The 18,328-nt window shown below is 45.4% G+C and overlaps 1 protein-coding gene across 2 annotated transcripts in view; it reads left to right on the top strand.

The window, feature by feature from the left end:
* TMEFF2 (transmembrane protein with EGF like and two follistatin like domains 2) overlaps positions 1-506 on the top strand; it is a 134,342-nt gene extending 133,836 nt beyond the window's left edge. For both annotated transcript variants that reach the window (XM_074910674.1, XM_074910673.1), the window contains one exon: positions 131-506. In XM_074910674.1, coding sequence (XP_074766775.1) covers positions 131-378 — 248 coding nt within the window. In that variant the 3' untranslated portion in view covers positions 379-506. The remainder of the gene's footprint in view (positions 1-130) is intronic.
* The last annotated feature ends 17,822 nt before the right edge of the window (positions 507-18,328 follow it).

Genomic DNA, 18,328 nt, shown 5'->3' with positions numbered 1-18,328 from the left:
TGCAGTAACTTCACTCCTGCTAGATAACATCCACTCCACTAATTGACTATCGGAGTACTAGTCACACTAAATAGCATCACTGAACTAAAAAAACCCTTGTAACAGTATTCATTGTGCTGCTCCTTTCCAGAGACTTTGCCTAGGCAGAAAGCACCCATGACAAGAGTGAGGAGTATTTCTCACTGTCATCACCATGTAAGAAATGGCATTTGGGTCAGAATCAGCTCCGGGGTTACCTGGGATGATGGCTCACGAGTGTGTTTCCATTTCCTGCTTCAGCATCAGTCTGATCACTCACAGCAGTCACCACCAACCCCACTGGTGACAGTCCACCCGATCTGGCCTTCAGACGTGGGTGAAGCGATACTTCTACTCTAACATGGCTTTTGGTCTCCTCCCCACCCTAGCCTGCTTTAAAGTGAATCCATTGCATGATGTTCACACGGTCTCAGTTTTTGTCTTGTTCTGGGTTTCTTGGCTTTTTAAAGGTAATAAAAGGTGATTGGCAAGAGATATTTCCAGGCACCTGGTCTGTGCTGATTGATGGGAGTGGGAGTGCGGTGCTTTCACAGGCAGCGGGGCAGACAACAAGGATGTAGGGCAGCCCCCCCAGCGCTGGGCTGCCAGCCCTGAGGGGACCATCTGCTGCCTGGAACTGTGGGCCGGGGCAAGGCAGAGGGAGAGGGAGCGGGGGGCTCTACAGCTGCTCCCTGCTCCTCAGACCTCACCTCCAACTCTCCCATCATCAAGTTTGCAGATAAGAAGTGTGATGGCGCAGGTTAGAATGCACAGCAGAGGCAGCAAGCAGGCATGATGCTGGCCCGCTAGAACACAGGGACATTTCCACGCTCAGACTCACTGTAAAATACTCCTCTTTGTTCCAGTCCTTGCTGGTTTTGTCTCCCACGTACAGGCTCGGCAGGGGTGGTACGATATGAAGGGGAACCCAGGCATGGCAGCGCTGGGCTGTACAGGTTTGGAGGCACAAGACGCCTTCCAGGGAGACTGCAAACTCTGTAAATTAAACTGATACCTAAGTGGCATTATAATGCCCCTCTGCAGATCCCTCCATCAGCTAAACCCAGTGCAGCGATGGCAGCGAGTCCCTCCAAGGAGCACTTCAGTGTGAGGTGGAGGATTAGTTTGGAGATAGCAAACTTAGCTCTACCCTGCAGCCCCCCTCCTCCCCACCCTGTGCTTTGTGCTTTCTGAGTGAGGTGTTAGAGTCTAACAAGCATCAAAACCACAGATTTGGAGCCAAATCCAAATGTCAGTTCCCCCACTGGGACTATCAGATCTGGATTGTTTATTTCAGTCACTTACATTAGATACAAAAATCAAATGTTAACACATAAACACCACCATGTAGCTATAGCAATAAACCTAATTAAAAAAAGGCAAGGCTTGGCCTGGCCTAAAATAGCATAACATCGCTTAGAAGTGAAAATAGGAGTCTGACACACTATCTCTAAACTTCCCAAAGTTATTTGCCTTGCTTTCACTGTGAAAGACCACATTTAATCCCTAAACAGCCTACGTTTCTGAGGTGTTATTAGCCGCATCCCCAGCTGCAGTGTGTGCCACAAAGCCTTCACACCTGCGAAAACAAGAACTGCTGCAGACCAGAGGGCAGAGAGGGGAAAGTGATTTTGGTTTTACTGCACAGAGGGCAGGTCCCACCGAACATTAGACCTCCTTGGGCTTTCAAACTTAACCTGAAAATAACAGTATCTTGGATTGTACACACAGGAATGGAGATTTCTACAGAAAACAGTTGCAGAACTTGTACCGAACACAGCAGCAAATATGGAGACGTGGATTTGGGGTTGCTTTTTCCTTTTCTGAAGGGACTGGAAAGTGCATTTGTTAGAGCTATATGCTGGCCAGAACTCAACCTGTGAAAATCCTTGTGCAGTTTAACTTCACTAAATGAAGGGAGGTGGGCTGGGCACAGCAGGACCTGGCCAGGTGAACCATGGCCATGGGGACAGTGCCACACACAGAGGCAGAGCCCAGCTCCTCCACCCGGAGCCACATGGAGGTGTGCTGATGTGTTGCCATTTGTCCACTTCTCAGTGCATTCTTCCACCAACAAGAACAAGCTCTTGTTCCTTATCTGCCGGGGGGGAGGGGGGGGGGTAGGGATGGAAGCAAGGTGGTAATCCATTTATTTTGGCTGTTTCATAGGCTTTTTTTGTCATAGCACTGTGTAACCTGTAAATAACCTCACATTCCAGCACACACTTTAGAAGCCACACGAGAGAAGACCTCCATGTACAAAACCACTGACCAGATCAGTAATACCACACAGTGTGACTGCTTATGGGGAACGCACACCACTGACTTCCCAACAGCCTGTGGTCACTTGCCAGCCTGGCTGTTGTTTTAAGGTTGTTTTACCACTTGGTAAAAATAGGACTGCTGGCACACCCGTTCCCCAAGGCTTTTCCTCTCAGCCTGTAGCATTTTTGGAGCAAGAAGCTGTGTGCTTATTTTGTACGTGATGCATTTACACAACAGCATCCTGACCTTGGTCCTTAAAATAAAGCCAAGCGTGGTATTGGCACGTGTTGAGTGCTGGTGAGCAGAGCCCACCTGCCCTCCCCAGCCTGGGATGTTCAGATGATGTTCAACCCCTCAGTGTCTACCAATGCAGGTGAACAAGCCCGCTGTGCTGGATCCCAGCCCAAAAAGACACCGCCTGTGTAGGTACATACAGCCTGGTTGCAGCCGGTGGGTGACACACGACTCTCACCTTCTCCCACCCCAAATGCTGCACTACAGGACAAGCACAGCTTCCACGCCTCTCCATCATGGTGCTTTTCCTTAAAATGAAGTCTGATCAGATGTTCATTATCATTCCCTTCCACCCAATGATAGTAAGACATGACTTACATAACATTATCATTACAAAAATATAATTAATGAAGGGAGGCTGGACATCCTATTCTAGCTGCTGGCCCCCTTAGCTGCACACTGCGTGCTGAGGAGCTGTGATTACCTCAAATGCAAAGACACAGGGGCAGTTTTTCTTTGCTGCTGTAGCCATCAGTGTCTCATCTCCCCTGCAAGCACGAGATCAGATCAGCTTTGCAGACATTTACCGGGTGCAAGCCTAGAGGTCCACGTGCCGAAGGCAGGGATACGTGCACGCCTGGATGCCCCACATGCAGGTTAAGCGAGGGGGCGGGTGGACATGGGGAGAAGGTGGGCACCGTGTATCCCTGACTCCTATTTTCCAGAAGCAGCTCTCAAAAAGCCTCATCTTCAAAGAGCTTTCTAAAGTTTCTTTGAAAACAAAATGATTAAAGGCTATCTTCCCTCTCATCCAACATCAGACACATCTCGCGCCGCATCCTTGCTTTCACCCCTTATTATGCATACAGCTTTATCCGCAGCTCCCAGTTTTGCGTCAGGATGGAAGTTACAACCCGGAATTAAAAGTGAAGTTCATTACCGCACATCAAAGTAGGCACCGTGCCTCGGCCAGGCCTGCCCTTTCTTTTATTTGTAGGTATGTGGCTGGGCCAAGGGAGCTGAGGGGGTCGGCGTTGGTTACAAGGTATTTACAGACGTCATCCCCGCAAGGCAAGCTGGAGGCGGGAATGTCCACATCTGGTGGTGCTGGTAGGGTTTCTCCCCCCAGAATAATCAGTAACCTCAACTGGGCTTAAAGGTAGATGGGAGATACACTGGGCCATTACAATTAAGTCTTTAGAGCCATTTTATTAATAATATTTTAGCTATGGTTCTGGTCTGGACAGGCCACAACCTGGCTGATTGAGCCTGATAAATTTTCTCTGTTTGACATGGGAGCCAAAAAAAAAAAAAAAAAAAAAATCTCTTTTTTTTTGCCCCGCATGCATGCAGCAGCCAGAACACTGCACCTTGTCAGTGCCACCAAAGAAGCTTTTGCCAGTACCTGCAGGCAGGAGGGGCAGGAGCAAGCAGGAGGGGCAGGCACAGCCAGCTTCTACCCCAGATAGCATTTAGACTGATGCTTTGCCTTCAAATGCTTTTCATATTAGGTGGGCTTAATTTATTTTAGTTTCAGTTTAATTAGCAGTTTTGTCACAGCAGGAGGGTGCTTGAAAACAAAGATGTATTTAAAAAAAAAAAAAAGCCGGATTTTTGTCAACTTTTCCTTTTTTTGCTGTATTGAATGTGAGCCACAAAGCAGTAAAATATTCCGCAGTCTCACACAGCAGCCGCCAAGCTGCATAATAAAAAAAGCATGTGAGGAATCTGCTCTATAATGCTAACTAGGTGGCATCAGCCACAGCTTTGTAAATAAAACGTGAGGCCCATTTTGCTCAGCTTAGGAAGAGCAGACCCCCAGGTAGGAGCCTTGATTTCAGTCCCTCTCCCATTTGAGCTTCCCTGGGCTGCGGGAGCCTTTAGCCTGTGTGGCAGGATAGGGATGGGGTTTCATCCCACCAATGACCAAACCTCACAGACGCAGATGTGACCCCAGCCACTGCCATCCTCTGGCTCACTTTTCTGGGGTCACAGTGCCTCCACCTGTCACCGCCCCAATGTGAAATAAAAATGATTGGAAGGTGAAAAATGTTAAGAAAATGTAGTAGCAGCTCATAAAGTTGCCATGAGAGAAGCTTTAAAAGGGGCTTGCTTTACGTCGGGTCACTCAGAAATTAAGTGTAATTATTCAGGATAAAATCGGGCTTCTAAATGCAAATGCACGCGACAGACCATCGACTGACGGGGAAGAGGGGCAGTGGTGGGTTTTACATTGAGGAGCTTTCAGCAGAACAGGGACAAGCTGAGAGGTGAGGAAGAGCCATTTAATGTGACCTGAATTAGTGGCTATAGATAGTGCTTCCTGCATGTTTTACATTTTCAAATAAAAAGGATCTTCTTGTTTAATGGTTAATAAAAATGATTAGTGCTCCCAGGGCACGGATCCTGACAGATGCAGACTGTGCTGGAGGGACCAGCTACAAGACACAAGAGAAGATTAAACCGATTTTTTTTTTTCCTGTGGAGTACATCTCTGCCAGCATTTGCAAGTTAATTTGTAATATAATTATATGTTGTTTCTGTCACAGAAGCGCAGCACGTGTGATGGGCCAGCAGCCTGCCACTGCCACCAGCAGCCTGCAACAGCCCAGCAAACACTTCTGCAGCAAAGACAACAGCTAAGAGGTTGTGTGTTGTATATGTATATATTCACATTTACATACACATATATATATATATGTGCATATGTATATTCACACATACATATAATGGCTACACACCTATATTTTAAAAATACAAATTTTTATATATATTTGTCTGTGTGTATATATATAGATAAATTTGTTTGAGGGATACTATACAGCAGAGCAAGCTGATTGCCTTAGTGCACGTGCTGCTTTAAAGCCATCCAGGCTAACTGGCCAGAAAAGCTGTGTCCTGCCAAGATCCCCAGTGCAAAACCCAGCATCACCACCTTCCTAACAAAAATAAAACCTGCCATGCCAGCCTCTTGGCAGCTCTACACCTTCCATCTGAAAGCTGGGTTGACTTTTCTTTTCTTTTTTTTTTCATGGCATGCCATGTAGAGGATTATGGTCCGTAATAGTTTTCTAAGAAGTAAAGTCTATGAAAGTAATTGTTAGAAACAAGCAGCAATAGCAAATGCTTGCTGAGTGGTTGCCATAGTGCAGGAGCACAATTTGAGATTTAATATCATTACTAACGATATTTACTTGGCCTGCAGGAGAGAGTGAGACTTGTGTTCCCTAAATGTCATTTGACTGCTAATATGTCAGCGAGCGCACCCAGCCCAGCCCTGGGAAGGGACCCAGCATGACCCAGGGCGTCGCTGCCTTCAGGAAGGCAATGCTGCTGCTGCCGGTGTCCCATCCTCAGGCTGTGCCCACCACCCCAAGGAGCCCACATTTGGCAGGTATGTGGTCCCCCAAAGAGCCCACACACATGTAGCCACAGTTCTGGGGCTCAGCTCCTCTCTGGCACCCATGGGGCAGCACTGCCCAGCACCCAAAACAAGCCCCAGACTCCTATTTACTGGTCTTTTTTGGCCAAGTTACACAGACTGCAAGTTCAAGCTTTCTGTCCTGTTGGGCTTCTCCATGGGAGGGGGAGACATATTGCGTTGCTGTAAAGTGAGCCATTTAGTTTATTAAACGCTGTTAAGGGTGCCCTGAGGTCTCTGCACATGTGGGACCATCAAGGCGGAATCGTTATTATTATGGTTCTTATTAGTCATAGTCATTTTCCCAGTGATACGTCTCACGTCCAGATGTCTTCCCATCTATCTCTTAAATTTTGTGATGCCAATGCAAAACTGTTATGAAGACGGACTAGTCCAAGTCCCACCTCACATGCTACAGGAGCAGAACGTTCATGAAAAAATAAATATATATTTTTTAAATTAAAAGACAAACCAAAAAAAGGGTCATAGTTGGCTAAAAATGAATTGCGCAGTGCATAAAAGAGACAACAGATTAGAGAAGATAACGTTTTAGTTTAAGTGTTCCATCATTATTAATTCATTTGGTGCTCTTTATGATAATACCAATCATTTGGAATTCATTTGGTGTTTATGTGGATGTCATCTCGACTCCTGCAGAAATTCCAAAGTAATTCAGCATTAATGTGCTATTAAAAATTGTTACCAGCCACTACCTTCATTACTTCACCAGCACAGACTAATCTTTCTTCTCTCATTCTCTAAATTCAAATTTCAGTGTTTATTTTGCTTTTATCTTTATTACGGTTTTAAAATGTAATGCTTCTATTTAAAAATTCTCCTTATGCTACATGAGTGTTGTCTGGTTTTGACAGCATCAAAACTATGCAAATAAAGGAGGGGGTTAATGGTGATTTTTCATTTTGTTACTGGCATTTGACTGAGAAACAACCAAAGAGGTTTCAGCTTATCATTTACAACAGTGAAGTTATCGAGCTGGTATTTATGTTCACAGCAGATGACACAGAACCAAATCTGTATGAAATACCATCTGTACCATGTGGAGTTCTTTCTTTTTGGGCACAGTAGAGTCAGGCAGGGAAGGGATGGGGCTGTCCCAGCCCTCCCAGGGGCGCAGGGTACCCAGGGAATACTGCAGGGACTGAAAGGGCCAAGATGCCACTGACAACCCTTTTCTGGACTCACCCCATTGGTAGAGCATCCTTCTGCTTCCAGCTGGGGAATGCTGGGATGGCAGCTGCAGTAATGGGTATTCTCAGTCCAAACCCCATCAGCAGAGGAGAAAAGGCTTCACTTGCATGTAACATTTAAAAAAAAAAAAAAAAAAAAAAAAAAAAGCCCTAGGAGATTAAATGCAAAAAAACCCTGCATTAAAAGAGCATTAATTAGGTTTTATAGTCAAGGACTTGAAGATTAGAAAATTCCAGTTTGCTGGGAGTCTGAAATAATTTTTTTAAAAAGAAAGAATATACAAAGGTTGGGTTCAGTTCTCAGCTGTGCCTGTCTTGTGCAGTCCCCTACTTACATGATCACATACCATTTTCCTCCTGGACACCTGCTTCTATCGGACCACACAACAACAGCATACAACAGGGGCAGAGTGAAGTTTGGGCTTTGCAACTCTCAGTCCGGCATCCACAACAGGAGGGCTTGATCACGCAACCAAATGACACTCTTTCAATACTGCTTCGTAAATATTACTTGTTTGAAATTAGCTCGGTGGCTGGGCAGCATGGGCGGGACAAGGGAAACGGTCACACTGGGGCTGACACTAAATGCCCCCGGCCAGTGGCAGGGAAGAAGCCAGCACCCACCTGGCTCCTGACCATGGAGAAGGGAGATGCCACCATCATCCCCTGGCACCACCGGGTCCTGGCTGGGGGCTGAGCACCCTCTGCCACTCACGCCAACCAAGGAGCACAGCTTTACATGAAAAATAAAGCCCATCACAGAGGAATTTTCCACTTAATCAAAATCCTGCAAAGAATATGAATGCTTACAGGTTACAGGAACCTGGCAGCTCCTACTTGTCTGTCATGTCTTTAAGGATTGCCATTAAGTTATAAACGTGACAAAGATTAAAGAGTTTATTAATGTTATTAGAGAGCTGAGATAAAATGCCATGCCTTGCAGGGTCTCTCTCCCTCTCTCACTACTTAATGAAAACATTTTCATCACTTTCTAAATCTATTATACCAAATATTCATTTCAGGAGTCCTAAGATTATTTTATTTTAATTAGAAAAGATGTAGCAACCACCTGAAAGTAATACAGTTAAAATACCTTGCCATGATTCCCCTTCTCCCTGCTGCTGGCAGAGGACCATCTCTCCAGCTGTGCTGTGGTGGCAGAGCGAGCCCAGGGTGACCGAAGTCACCCAGGAAAGTTTCGCAGCATGGCAGGACCATCATGCCAGTCCCTCCTGGAGACCCAGAGAGCCAGCAGCACCTCAGGCCAGGCCTTTCAAGTGGCTCCACACATCTCCAAAAGCCACCACGTTGGCCAAGGTTAACAGGCAATGAGAGCTGCTGTATCTGCAGGTTTGGACAGGGGGCAGATCCCTGAGGACCAAGCGGAGGGTGGCAGCATCTTCTGCAGGTACAGGAGAAAAAATGAAGTCCTTGCCAGTGGGCAAAAGCAAGAGAGGAAAAGAAACTTTAAAAAAATTAAAGAAAAAGGGAGGTTTGTGATGGCCTGTGAAAGCAGCATTACCCTCCGCAGATCTATGGCAACTATTCACAAAACCAGAAGAAAATAAGGAGCCAAAGTCCTTTCTTGGTGTGGCTGCTTTGACTTCGGTGAGCATTACACAAGGGCTGAATTTTAATCCATGTTTAGAGCAAGTCCAGTCTTTAGAGATAAAGACTGAAAATCAGCCACTTTCAAGCAGCACCTGGACAGTTATATTTTTCTATGTGTGCCTTCCGTTCCAGCTCAAGACTTTTTAACCGTATCTGCAACACAAGCAGCTCACAGATGTTCTTTCTTTTAAACTTTCCAACTAACCCAATTTAATTTGTTAATTTATTCTGTAACCTGATTTACTGTTAATTTATTTTGGTGAGTAAGATATCCCAGCTTTAAGTTCCAATTAATTAAAGGGGAGGGCTTAATGTTTTTGCTACGCAGTATCTTCACGCCACATTGTATTACATTTTAACACTGCACTGAAGCATTTCCAAAGTTTATTGCCATTACCTAATATAAATCCATACATCTGAAAATTAATTTCATGGACACAAAAGATTACTCTTTGCAAATGTACCTTTAAGAGGGGAATATTGGCTATAGCAATCATCACTTGTTGCTTAGCAACAGCCATAGCATCACTTACAGCAGGTTTATCCTAAACAGCAATGTAAAACCCAGGGACATGGCTATCCATCCCTGCAAGTGCTGCTCAGAGTTGGGTTAACAGATTCAGGCTTTGCTAATTCTCCTTTTTTTTTTTTTTTTTGAGGGCTGCCTGATTTCAAGGGCCTTAAAACCAATAAAATAATCCTCAAGCATTAAAATAATTTTAAGCAGCAGTTAAAAGCTTGGTGCCCCATTATGACCACAATGGCAATGCCAACACAAGTCAGCATGAGCACAAGCACACCTGTTCAGGTTGTGGCTATGCTACTACCAGCTCAGCATTTTGCACTGAAGACTTTTAAAAAATTCACACATAGTCTGTTGCAATCGACTCAAGATTAGAAGAGGGAAATCAGATTATATTAAGACCACCCTGAGGATATCCCGAGGCTGTTCTAGTCTTCCTGAAGCCTGGAGTACTCCCTACAGCCAGAAGCTGTCAGCTCTCATCTCTATTCTTGCAACTAGCCAGAACCGAGACAAATGACCTTTGCAATGGTGCATACATCCCTGCACCCGCCCGTCCGTCCGTCCATCCACATCGCTGTGCCTCCTCCAGCTCCTCCCCTTGGCACGCCGCCTGCGGAGCAGCTCTCCAACATGATGCTCCCGCCTGCCCTTTGCCAGCCATGGGTGCCAGCCAGCTGCTCCCCTTTGGCCAAAAAAGTGGCAAGTAAATATTCTAACAGCATCCATTAGCCCAGCCTTTGATGGCTTGTGGAGAGGGGCCCACAGGCTTGGGCCTGGGTTTTAAAGCCATTATGCTGTATCTGTAGGCATGGCTAATTCACAAAAGATGAATGCAGGGTTTGCAATCAAGGAAAAATTAGCACCTCAGCCAGCAGAGAGGGTGAACATGCGAGCCAGCCAGCACTGCCAGCAACCTTGATTCTGTTTTTGGCAAAGCTGGATGGCTTGGCAAACACAATGGTAATGAGATAAACTGAAATACCAGGCAACCGAGCTGCTCTTTGAAGTAATTATCCTCCAGGGCAACAAGGAACACGATGAAAAGGTTTTTAGAGACATGGTGTGGATGCACAGGGAACATTATTTGCATTCCTGAAGTCAGCCCTCAGTTTGCAAGGCTCAGGTGTAACAATGCCAAGCAGCCAGAGAAAGGGCAGGAAAGCCCCAGCAGCAGCAACAGAAACAGGCAATACAGCAAGAAGAGGACCTGTGCAAGGAGCAGCACTACAGAGCAGCACTACCCCAGCAATGCCGGGGTGAAACCTTTATTGCTCCTGAGAAAGGCTGGTCTAGGCAGCCGTGCTGTGCCCAGTGATCTGACCCACAGGCAGAGGCTTAATTGCAAACATTTAACTTTTAGAAATACACATCCATTTAAGGGGTAGAGCAGTGGACTACAGACAAGGTGAAGGATGAAGTCACACGCTGTCAAATCTCATAGTTGGGAGCTACAGGTGAGCACCGAGTGGCATTTCATCTGGCGGTCTGCAATGCCATGCACGCACAAGAAACAAAAGGCAAGGCAAGGAAACAGCAATACATGGCACAGCACGCTCCCTTGGGTCGCTTGTGGCTAACCAGGTAACCCACTGGCATTCTCCTATCGGGACACCTGAAGCTACTCTAAATTTGAGGTCTTAAAATTATTTTCAAAGCCACAACATAACAGCTGGCATCACAAATTCCCCACGCACAGCCTGTTGTGACGAGTGGGTTTCCCTCAGAGGGGCCCAGGGTTAAAGCTGCCCCAGCGGCAGATCGCCTCTCACTGCTCCGCAGGCGGGTGGGCAGGCGGGCGGGTGAGCATCTCCCCAGGCCCCACGGGAGGGAACAGCTGAGGGAGATGCTGGACACATCCCGCTGCTCCAAGGCTTCCACTGCAGACAGCAGGGCCTGCATGGTACTCTTCCAATACTTATGAGTTAAAATCTTTTCCAAAAATAAAAGCTAAACAGGTGAAAGGTCTATTTTTAAAATACTTTTTCTTTAAATAAAAAGGAACAGTGATGCAAACTTAGGCCTGGACCAAGGACCAGATGTGCAGGCAGAGCAGGTTATGCAGCTTTTACTCTGTAGTAATTCATCTGACTTCAGAAACTTGCTTGAGCCACTGCATGGTGACCCTGTCCTTGCCCACAGTCCACAGGAGGAGGAGACAACTGCCCAATTCCCGCTGAACCTTAGAACCTTTTCCTTCTTTCACCCACAGCAGACTTTATAATTTTTATTTTTTTTTTTAATGGAAAGACCATAAAAATAAGAACACATGAGGACTAGGAGGTGACAAAAGGCAGAGTGGTAGGGACACATGTGGAGGCAGCAGGACCAACAGCAGCATGATGGGACAGAGGAGAGGGACACGCAGCCCTGGCCATGAGATTCTGCAGCTTTCCCAGTGCCATCCCTTCCCTCTGCCTCTGCCACCACGGGGATTTTGGCAAAGGAGCTGCAGGTGAACCGGATTGCGAAGCCCAGATGCACTTCTATGAGTCCCTCAAATAAACCCCAAAATTATTTTAAAGATGGTGCAGGAATGCCTCCTGGGGCAAGCTCACAGCTCCTGCCTAGGCTGGATCCCTTCAAATGGCAGTTTCAGAAAGAAAAGCTCCATTCTAGGCAAAAGCTCTGCATTTCCTTCTTGCACAGCAAATAGTCCCTGTTAATGCAGAGCCAACCAAGGCAAAAATGTTTATTACAGAGGAGAATTATAACAGAGGAGTGCCTGAATCCAGAACAAAATGTAAAATCGGAAACAAATGTAAAAAGCTCTATAAAAGTTTTAATGGATCTTTTCAGATGTGGAGTGGCATTTTACAGTGATGTTTTAAATTATTTCTTCTTTTTTTTTTTTTTTCTTTTTAGCTTTTAGGCAGACCATCAATCTGAGGGGCTCTTTCTGCCTGCAAAGGCACTTCAAAGCAGGCACCTACCAGATGACTGCTGGTGGGCAAAGCACAGCTGGGCTTGAAAAAGTCAGGGCCCCGGGCTTTGCAGTAAGGGAGCTGCAGCCCATCAGGACAGTCTCCCAAACGCCACACACCCAGCGAGACCCAGCAGCACCCGAGCCCATGGGACCTTTGCTGCTGGCTTGGAAGGGAGCAGCACACGGCAGGGGTTTGGTGTGGAGGGATGAACAGCCGGCGCAAGATGGAGTGTGTACATCTCCTGCTGCTTACAAATGCATGTATATACAGTGAGGCAGTCCTCCCTAGAAGCTTCTCCCATACTTACTTTTTTAATGCCAAGGACCTAATTTCAGGATTTGACTCCAGCCTACGCATTTCCAACACCTTAGAAGTCTCAAAGTGTGTGCTTAAATATCTTTGGCCTATCGCTGACCTTTCCAAATCTCAGGAACAGCCACTTCTTCTTACTGATGCAGATGCAGGAAATTCTTAACTAAATCCTAACTGAAAGCCAGAAAAGCAGATAAGCAGGCTAATCCTCCAGCCTGTCAGACCCCAGGTTCCCTCAGACTGCAGGTCGAGTGAGTCCTTGCTCTGCAGACCAGCTCAGCAGTTTGCTCGCCCCTATCTTGACTGTGTTGGCGTGTGCTTCACCAGGGCTGGGGAGTCGGGCGGCCCCAGTTTCCAAAGAGGGAAATATTTTGCTGCCATTCATTCACTTACTGACATTCATGGTTCATGAAGCCCATCTCTTGCTGCTGTTCCTTTCACAAAAGACCTTGCAGAAGTCTATGGAAAACGCATTCAAAGCAACACACCATGGTTCAGGTGATGGTTTTTGTCTGTATTTGTTAGGTTTTGTCTACATAAAGCCCTCTCTTCCTCAAAATCCTAATTGGAAATACGGGATGCTACTCAGGAATAGCAATGATGTCTTTTAGGGATATGTCTATGTTAGTTAATAAGGCAAATAGTTTCAAATGCAGTAACACTGTATATGCAAAAAGTATCGCTTTTGACTCTGGCTAAAAGAAAATAAAAAAAAAAAAAAAGAAGCAATTTTATCTAGAATACTGTAGTATTGCTCTTGTCTGAATTTGGTCTGCTTTCTCAAGAAGGGGTCTGGAAAACCAGTACAGGGAGAAAATGAAATCCTAGCCACTCACTCATTAATGAAACAGCAACAAACTCATTAAGAGCAGCAATTGCTGCCGAGGGTGCCCTGGTTGCACCAGCTGCTCCGTGCAGCAGAGCCCTGCTGGGAGCCCCAATTAGGCTGATGGAGCTTGCCAGACCGGTGGGGGGCCAGCCTGCCCCCACAATTTAGAGGAGCTGGGCCCATGTGGGACTGTCACAATGACAGAGACCCCACCTATATTAAAATCGCTAGCGGTTGCAGCAAAAGCTGCTGCAGAAGAAACCCGCACAGATGAATGGCGTGGCCAGGAGGGCAAGCGTGCCTAATGTTTATCTGTGGTGCTTCTTCATAACGCACATACACCGATCCCTTTCCCCTCCACCACCAAAGGCAGGAGAGGTCTCATATCACCCCTCTTTCCCCTTAGTTCACACCCCCTCTGATCCCAGGCAATTCTTCCTGAGCCTGCAGGCAGCATTAAGACCACAGGTAGCATGAAGAGAGTGAGAAAACAATGAAGTTGGTTGAAAATAACCTCAGTAAGTTAAGCCCCTTGGAGGTTAGTTTTGTCCCGTTGCCTTTCAGGCTTGCATAGGACTGCTCTTACAGAGTCCGCGTGTCACCATGAGAGACCCGTGGTCTCTGCAAACACCAGCAATCACTTGGTTTTCCTGTGCTGCATTTGCCAGAGTCCAGACCTAACCTGAAGGACAGCCTGGCACAAGCTCAAAAGACAAGTGGGCAGCCTTTCAGTTTGGAGTCATCTCATGCCCGAGAAGCTGACAAGTCTTCTTGTGCTGGAAGTGGAAGCCTGAAGGTAAAAAAACAACTCCATGACCAGGAGTGACGAAGTAATTTCAGATGTGCTGCTCAGAGAGGTATGTGGGGCTGATGTTATGCCTGCAGGACAGCCTGATGAGTTGGCCCTGCTCTCCTCAAAGCTGGAGAAAGGCGATCTTCAGAGGACAAGAATACAACATATGCAGCTCTGTTGATTCAACAGTGTTATTTTCTAAATGCATTTACTCTACCAAATGGCACTTAAAAGCCTGGCTACAAATGACCATTGTAATTTCTTCCCCAGGGAACCGAATTGCTTCATCCCAACAAACAGCAGCCGCTGAGACACTCACAACTGCTATGCCAGAGGCTACATGAAAAACACAGGACCCCCCCCATACCAGAGCATACCGAAGGTCCAGCCAGCCCAGTTCCTCATCTCTGACTTTGGTCAACAACAGAGGGTAAGGATGTTGGGTCCCTCACCAGGACTCCCCTGATGAACACTTACTACTGCTGCCAGTCACTCACAGGCCCTCTTCCATCAACACTACTGGGTCAACACTGGGGAGAGACAGCCTGGGGACTTTGGGGTGGATAGATGCTGCGGTGAGTGACTCACTGCAGGGACCTTGTCTTCCCCCTCTCTTTCTCCCATGTCCTCCTGACTCCTGCTCACCTGTAACCAGGGATTCACTAGAGCGGGAACTTCTCCCTTCTGCTCCTGCTGCTCCTGTCAACAGTTCTCTTGCTTCTCCCCGTCTAATTAGTTCAAACTTCAGACTCAAGGTTTTCCCTGAAGGCCTTCCTAATCCTCCCAGTTCTTCTCCTTGCACACCTCCATCCTGTCCTCCACCAAGTACGGCTGTAAAGTCACTTGGCAGTATGTCTTCACAAATGTTGGTGCATGCTTGTTCAGTATGAAAATTTGTCTACATTAATGTTGCCATAATTAGTACTTGAATAAAGTAAGCAAAAACCAGAATACTAAGAAATACTGTCACGAAAACAGGAGTTCAGCAGCACAGCTGAAGTACTTCCAACCCTCTCCTATGAAAAATAGAAAGACAGTGAAGGAACCTCTTGACCATGTCCTTATCTCACCCTTGCAAGAACTCTGGGGACTAGAAGGTTGGTGGAGCTTTGTGTGCCTTACACACCAGATTATGAGAACATTAAAGGTCAGTTCAACAGATGAAGGATGTATCTGTATATCATCTATTGCATAGGTGCCCTAGTTACATTACCAAAGCTTCACCAATATTCATCCACATCAGTGAAAACAGTATTGCCCACCCATGAGGTAGTAGAAGTCGCAGAGCCCCCACAGGTGGTGGATATGGTCTTCTTGCTGGTTTGACCTGCCCTTTCACATCCCTGTACCTTTGGCTGTTCTATGTACTTACTTAGTGTTTCTAGATGAGATTTTTTTTCTGGTGCATATTGACATTCTCTGATGACAAAACATATTAATCATAGCATGGTGGAGTAGCAATACCAAGAGTGTTACACAACACTACCCTTCACCAAACTAAGACCTACCATCCTATACTAAATCTCTGATCCCATCAGAAGAGTCTCAAACATGGTTTATCTCTGCCCCTGTACCACTTTTTGTAGTCATTGCCTGAAGAGAAGGGCAGGAAGGTACTACCTTGCTGAGCAGCAGTCACAAAGAGCAAATACCCCACACCAGAAGATCTTTTCTGAGAGCAAGCTGCAACAATGCACTGGCCATCAGCCAGGATTTGGTGGCTTGCCCCTAACTGACCATCACTTGCTCACTGCACTGCACCACTCCCCAATGCTCCTGGCACAAAGAAAATTGAATTACTCTAGGGCAAGGATCTGTAAAAGAAGAACACGTTATGGCCCCTGATTTTGCTGGACATACTCAGGGGAATTTGGGGACACTGAATAACCATTGATGATAAATAAGATTGATCTGGTCAGCTGGTGAAGCCATGCTGAATTTGATTAATACCTTTGATGAGAAAACAAAATCCTGAATCTGGAAATAGATAACTTCGAAAAATGTTTTGACATTTTCTAAAACTTTCTTTTCTTACCTTGAATTTTCCTAGAAGGGCACACACAACAGATTTTATACATCCATCCTTACCTGAGTAGTCTCTGTAACCAAAGGAGAGGTTTGTTTAAAATGCTCTTAATATTAGACTCTGAAAAGCCTCTGCAGACGACTGTCATCCTTCACAAAGAAAGTGTCAAGGGACACCAACAAGTTCTTCTAGATGCTCCACAATGCTGATGGTGAAACCTCTCCTCCTGCTGTGTTTGGAAATTCCCACATGTTTTAATGCACCTGGAAAGACCACAAAAAGGTGTTGTTTTCCCTTTAAAAGCAAAAACCTTTCAAACCTAAAAAATAATTACATGGATTTCACATGAAGCGACACTGGCAATATGCTTTTAAACAGAGACATACAAGGCAACAGACAAAAATACTGAGATCAGAAAATGACTAATACTAAAAAGCCATTTTTACAGGAGAGCCAGAGGAAAGATAACCAAGGTCTGAATAATATCGGAGAGACGGTACTGGAAGGTGCAGAACCTTTTCCTAATTAATTATGAGTTGTAAAGCAAAGGAAATCAGCCAGTTGAGAGCAAATTCAGCGAGACAGGGATTTCAACATTTGAAACACTTTGGCTGTCCTTTAAAAGCAGAAGGAGAGGAAGGGAAGCGGCTGGTGTCAGGAGAGGGGGGTGAGATGGAGCTGCGATACCGCCCCAGCACACCAGCCACGGCCATGGCCGAGCCCGCCAGCTCCGGAAGGACCATGCTCCGAATGACAGCGGGGAAGATTTCATTACAGGATGTAAGCCTACAAGATAACAATCAGTAAATGCATTTGAAACAGGGTTATTCGAAAGGCAATCAAATTTTTGCAAGAGGAAAATTATTTGGGAAGCTGGACTTCAAAAGACTTTTAACATCCTACGACCTGCTATTTCATGTGTTCCTACATTCAGTTCTTAATTCTTTAAATATTACCATATTTAGTAACTGGAGAAGATGTGGAAATATTTACTGAAGGTATTCGGTGGAGAAAATGTGATTATTTTCTTTTAGTCTGGATCTTAGCTTCTCAAATCACCCAAAAAACTCAGCGCAAACCTTCTGCATCATCCCTATGGCAAACACCTTGAGTGCAACTTTGCCAGAAGCTTTTTTTTTTTTTTTTTTGGCTTTTTTTTAAAAAAAAAAACCTCTTTATTTTTATTAACATCCACACTCTTACATCTCAAGATGGAGAGCACTCATGGATGCAGGAATCTTACAACTGCAGATATGGCAAATGACGTAGAGAGGATTCAGGTGGAGAGTGACACTCTGCTTGGTCTGCCTGGCCCTCATTACAGTCGTAGAAGGTGCAGACCTGCTGTCTGGCTCAATAATGTTCAGTCTGGGAAAATATATGCCTTTAAAGTGTGCTGCTTCTTTAGATTGTGCCACCTTGAATTATGTGCTGCTGCACTACACAGAACTGTGGACCAACGTGACAATAATCAGGGGGAATATGTTTATCAGCATTTAAAAAAAAAGAGAAAGAGGATGGAAAGAGTGCTATGTTTTAATGCAGAATTTAGCTTGCTTTTTTTTCCCTTACACTTCCCATTCAGCTGGGTGTTGTCCAAGACCAGAAGATATTTTTCTGAGATGCTTGAATGATATTTTTAATCACAAGTCTGCTAAAGAAGCCAGTATTTCCATTCATACTAGTTCTTGGAGTTACATGTAGCTAATTTACAACAGCCAGCTTTTTTGCTTTCTGTGCATGAGGGTTAAAAGCTAAATAGCATAGAGAATAAACCTAGAGCATCTTGCTTGCCTTGACTCACTGGAGTATTCTCAAATGCCTAGAGATCATTCAGAAACAAACCAACAAACAAACCCTTGGTAGCTCTGTAAAGCAATACACTGCAGAATAGTTGCTATGATGCCCAGTGCTAAGAAACATAGTGGAGCTATTAGCTCTACTAATAATTGAGGTTGGACAAACATGTTTAGCAGTCAGGAACCAGGCTTTTTTTGTTCTTTTAAATGTGTTGCCTTTTAGGATGCACTTTACTAAAGCATGGTTCTGATTTGAAATTTTTTTTTTTTTTTTTTTTTTACCCTATAGGTTTTATAAAAGGGAGTTTATCTGGAAAAAAAAAAAAACACAAACCAAAACAAAACCAAAATGCTGATGCTCC

This window comes from Athene noctua, chromosome 7, assembly GCF_965140245.1.
Source record: "Athene noctua chromosome 7, bAthNoc1.hap1.1, whole genome shotgun sequence".
NCBI classification, from domain to species: Eukaryota; Metazoa; Chordata; class Aves; order Strigiformes; family Strigidae; genus Athene; species Athene noctua.
This window is presented reverse-complemented; position numbering and strand designations above follow the sequence as displayed.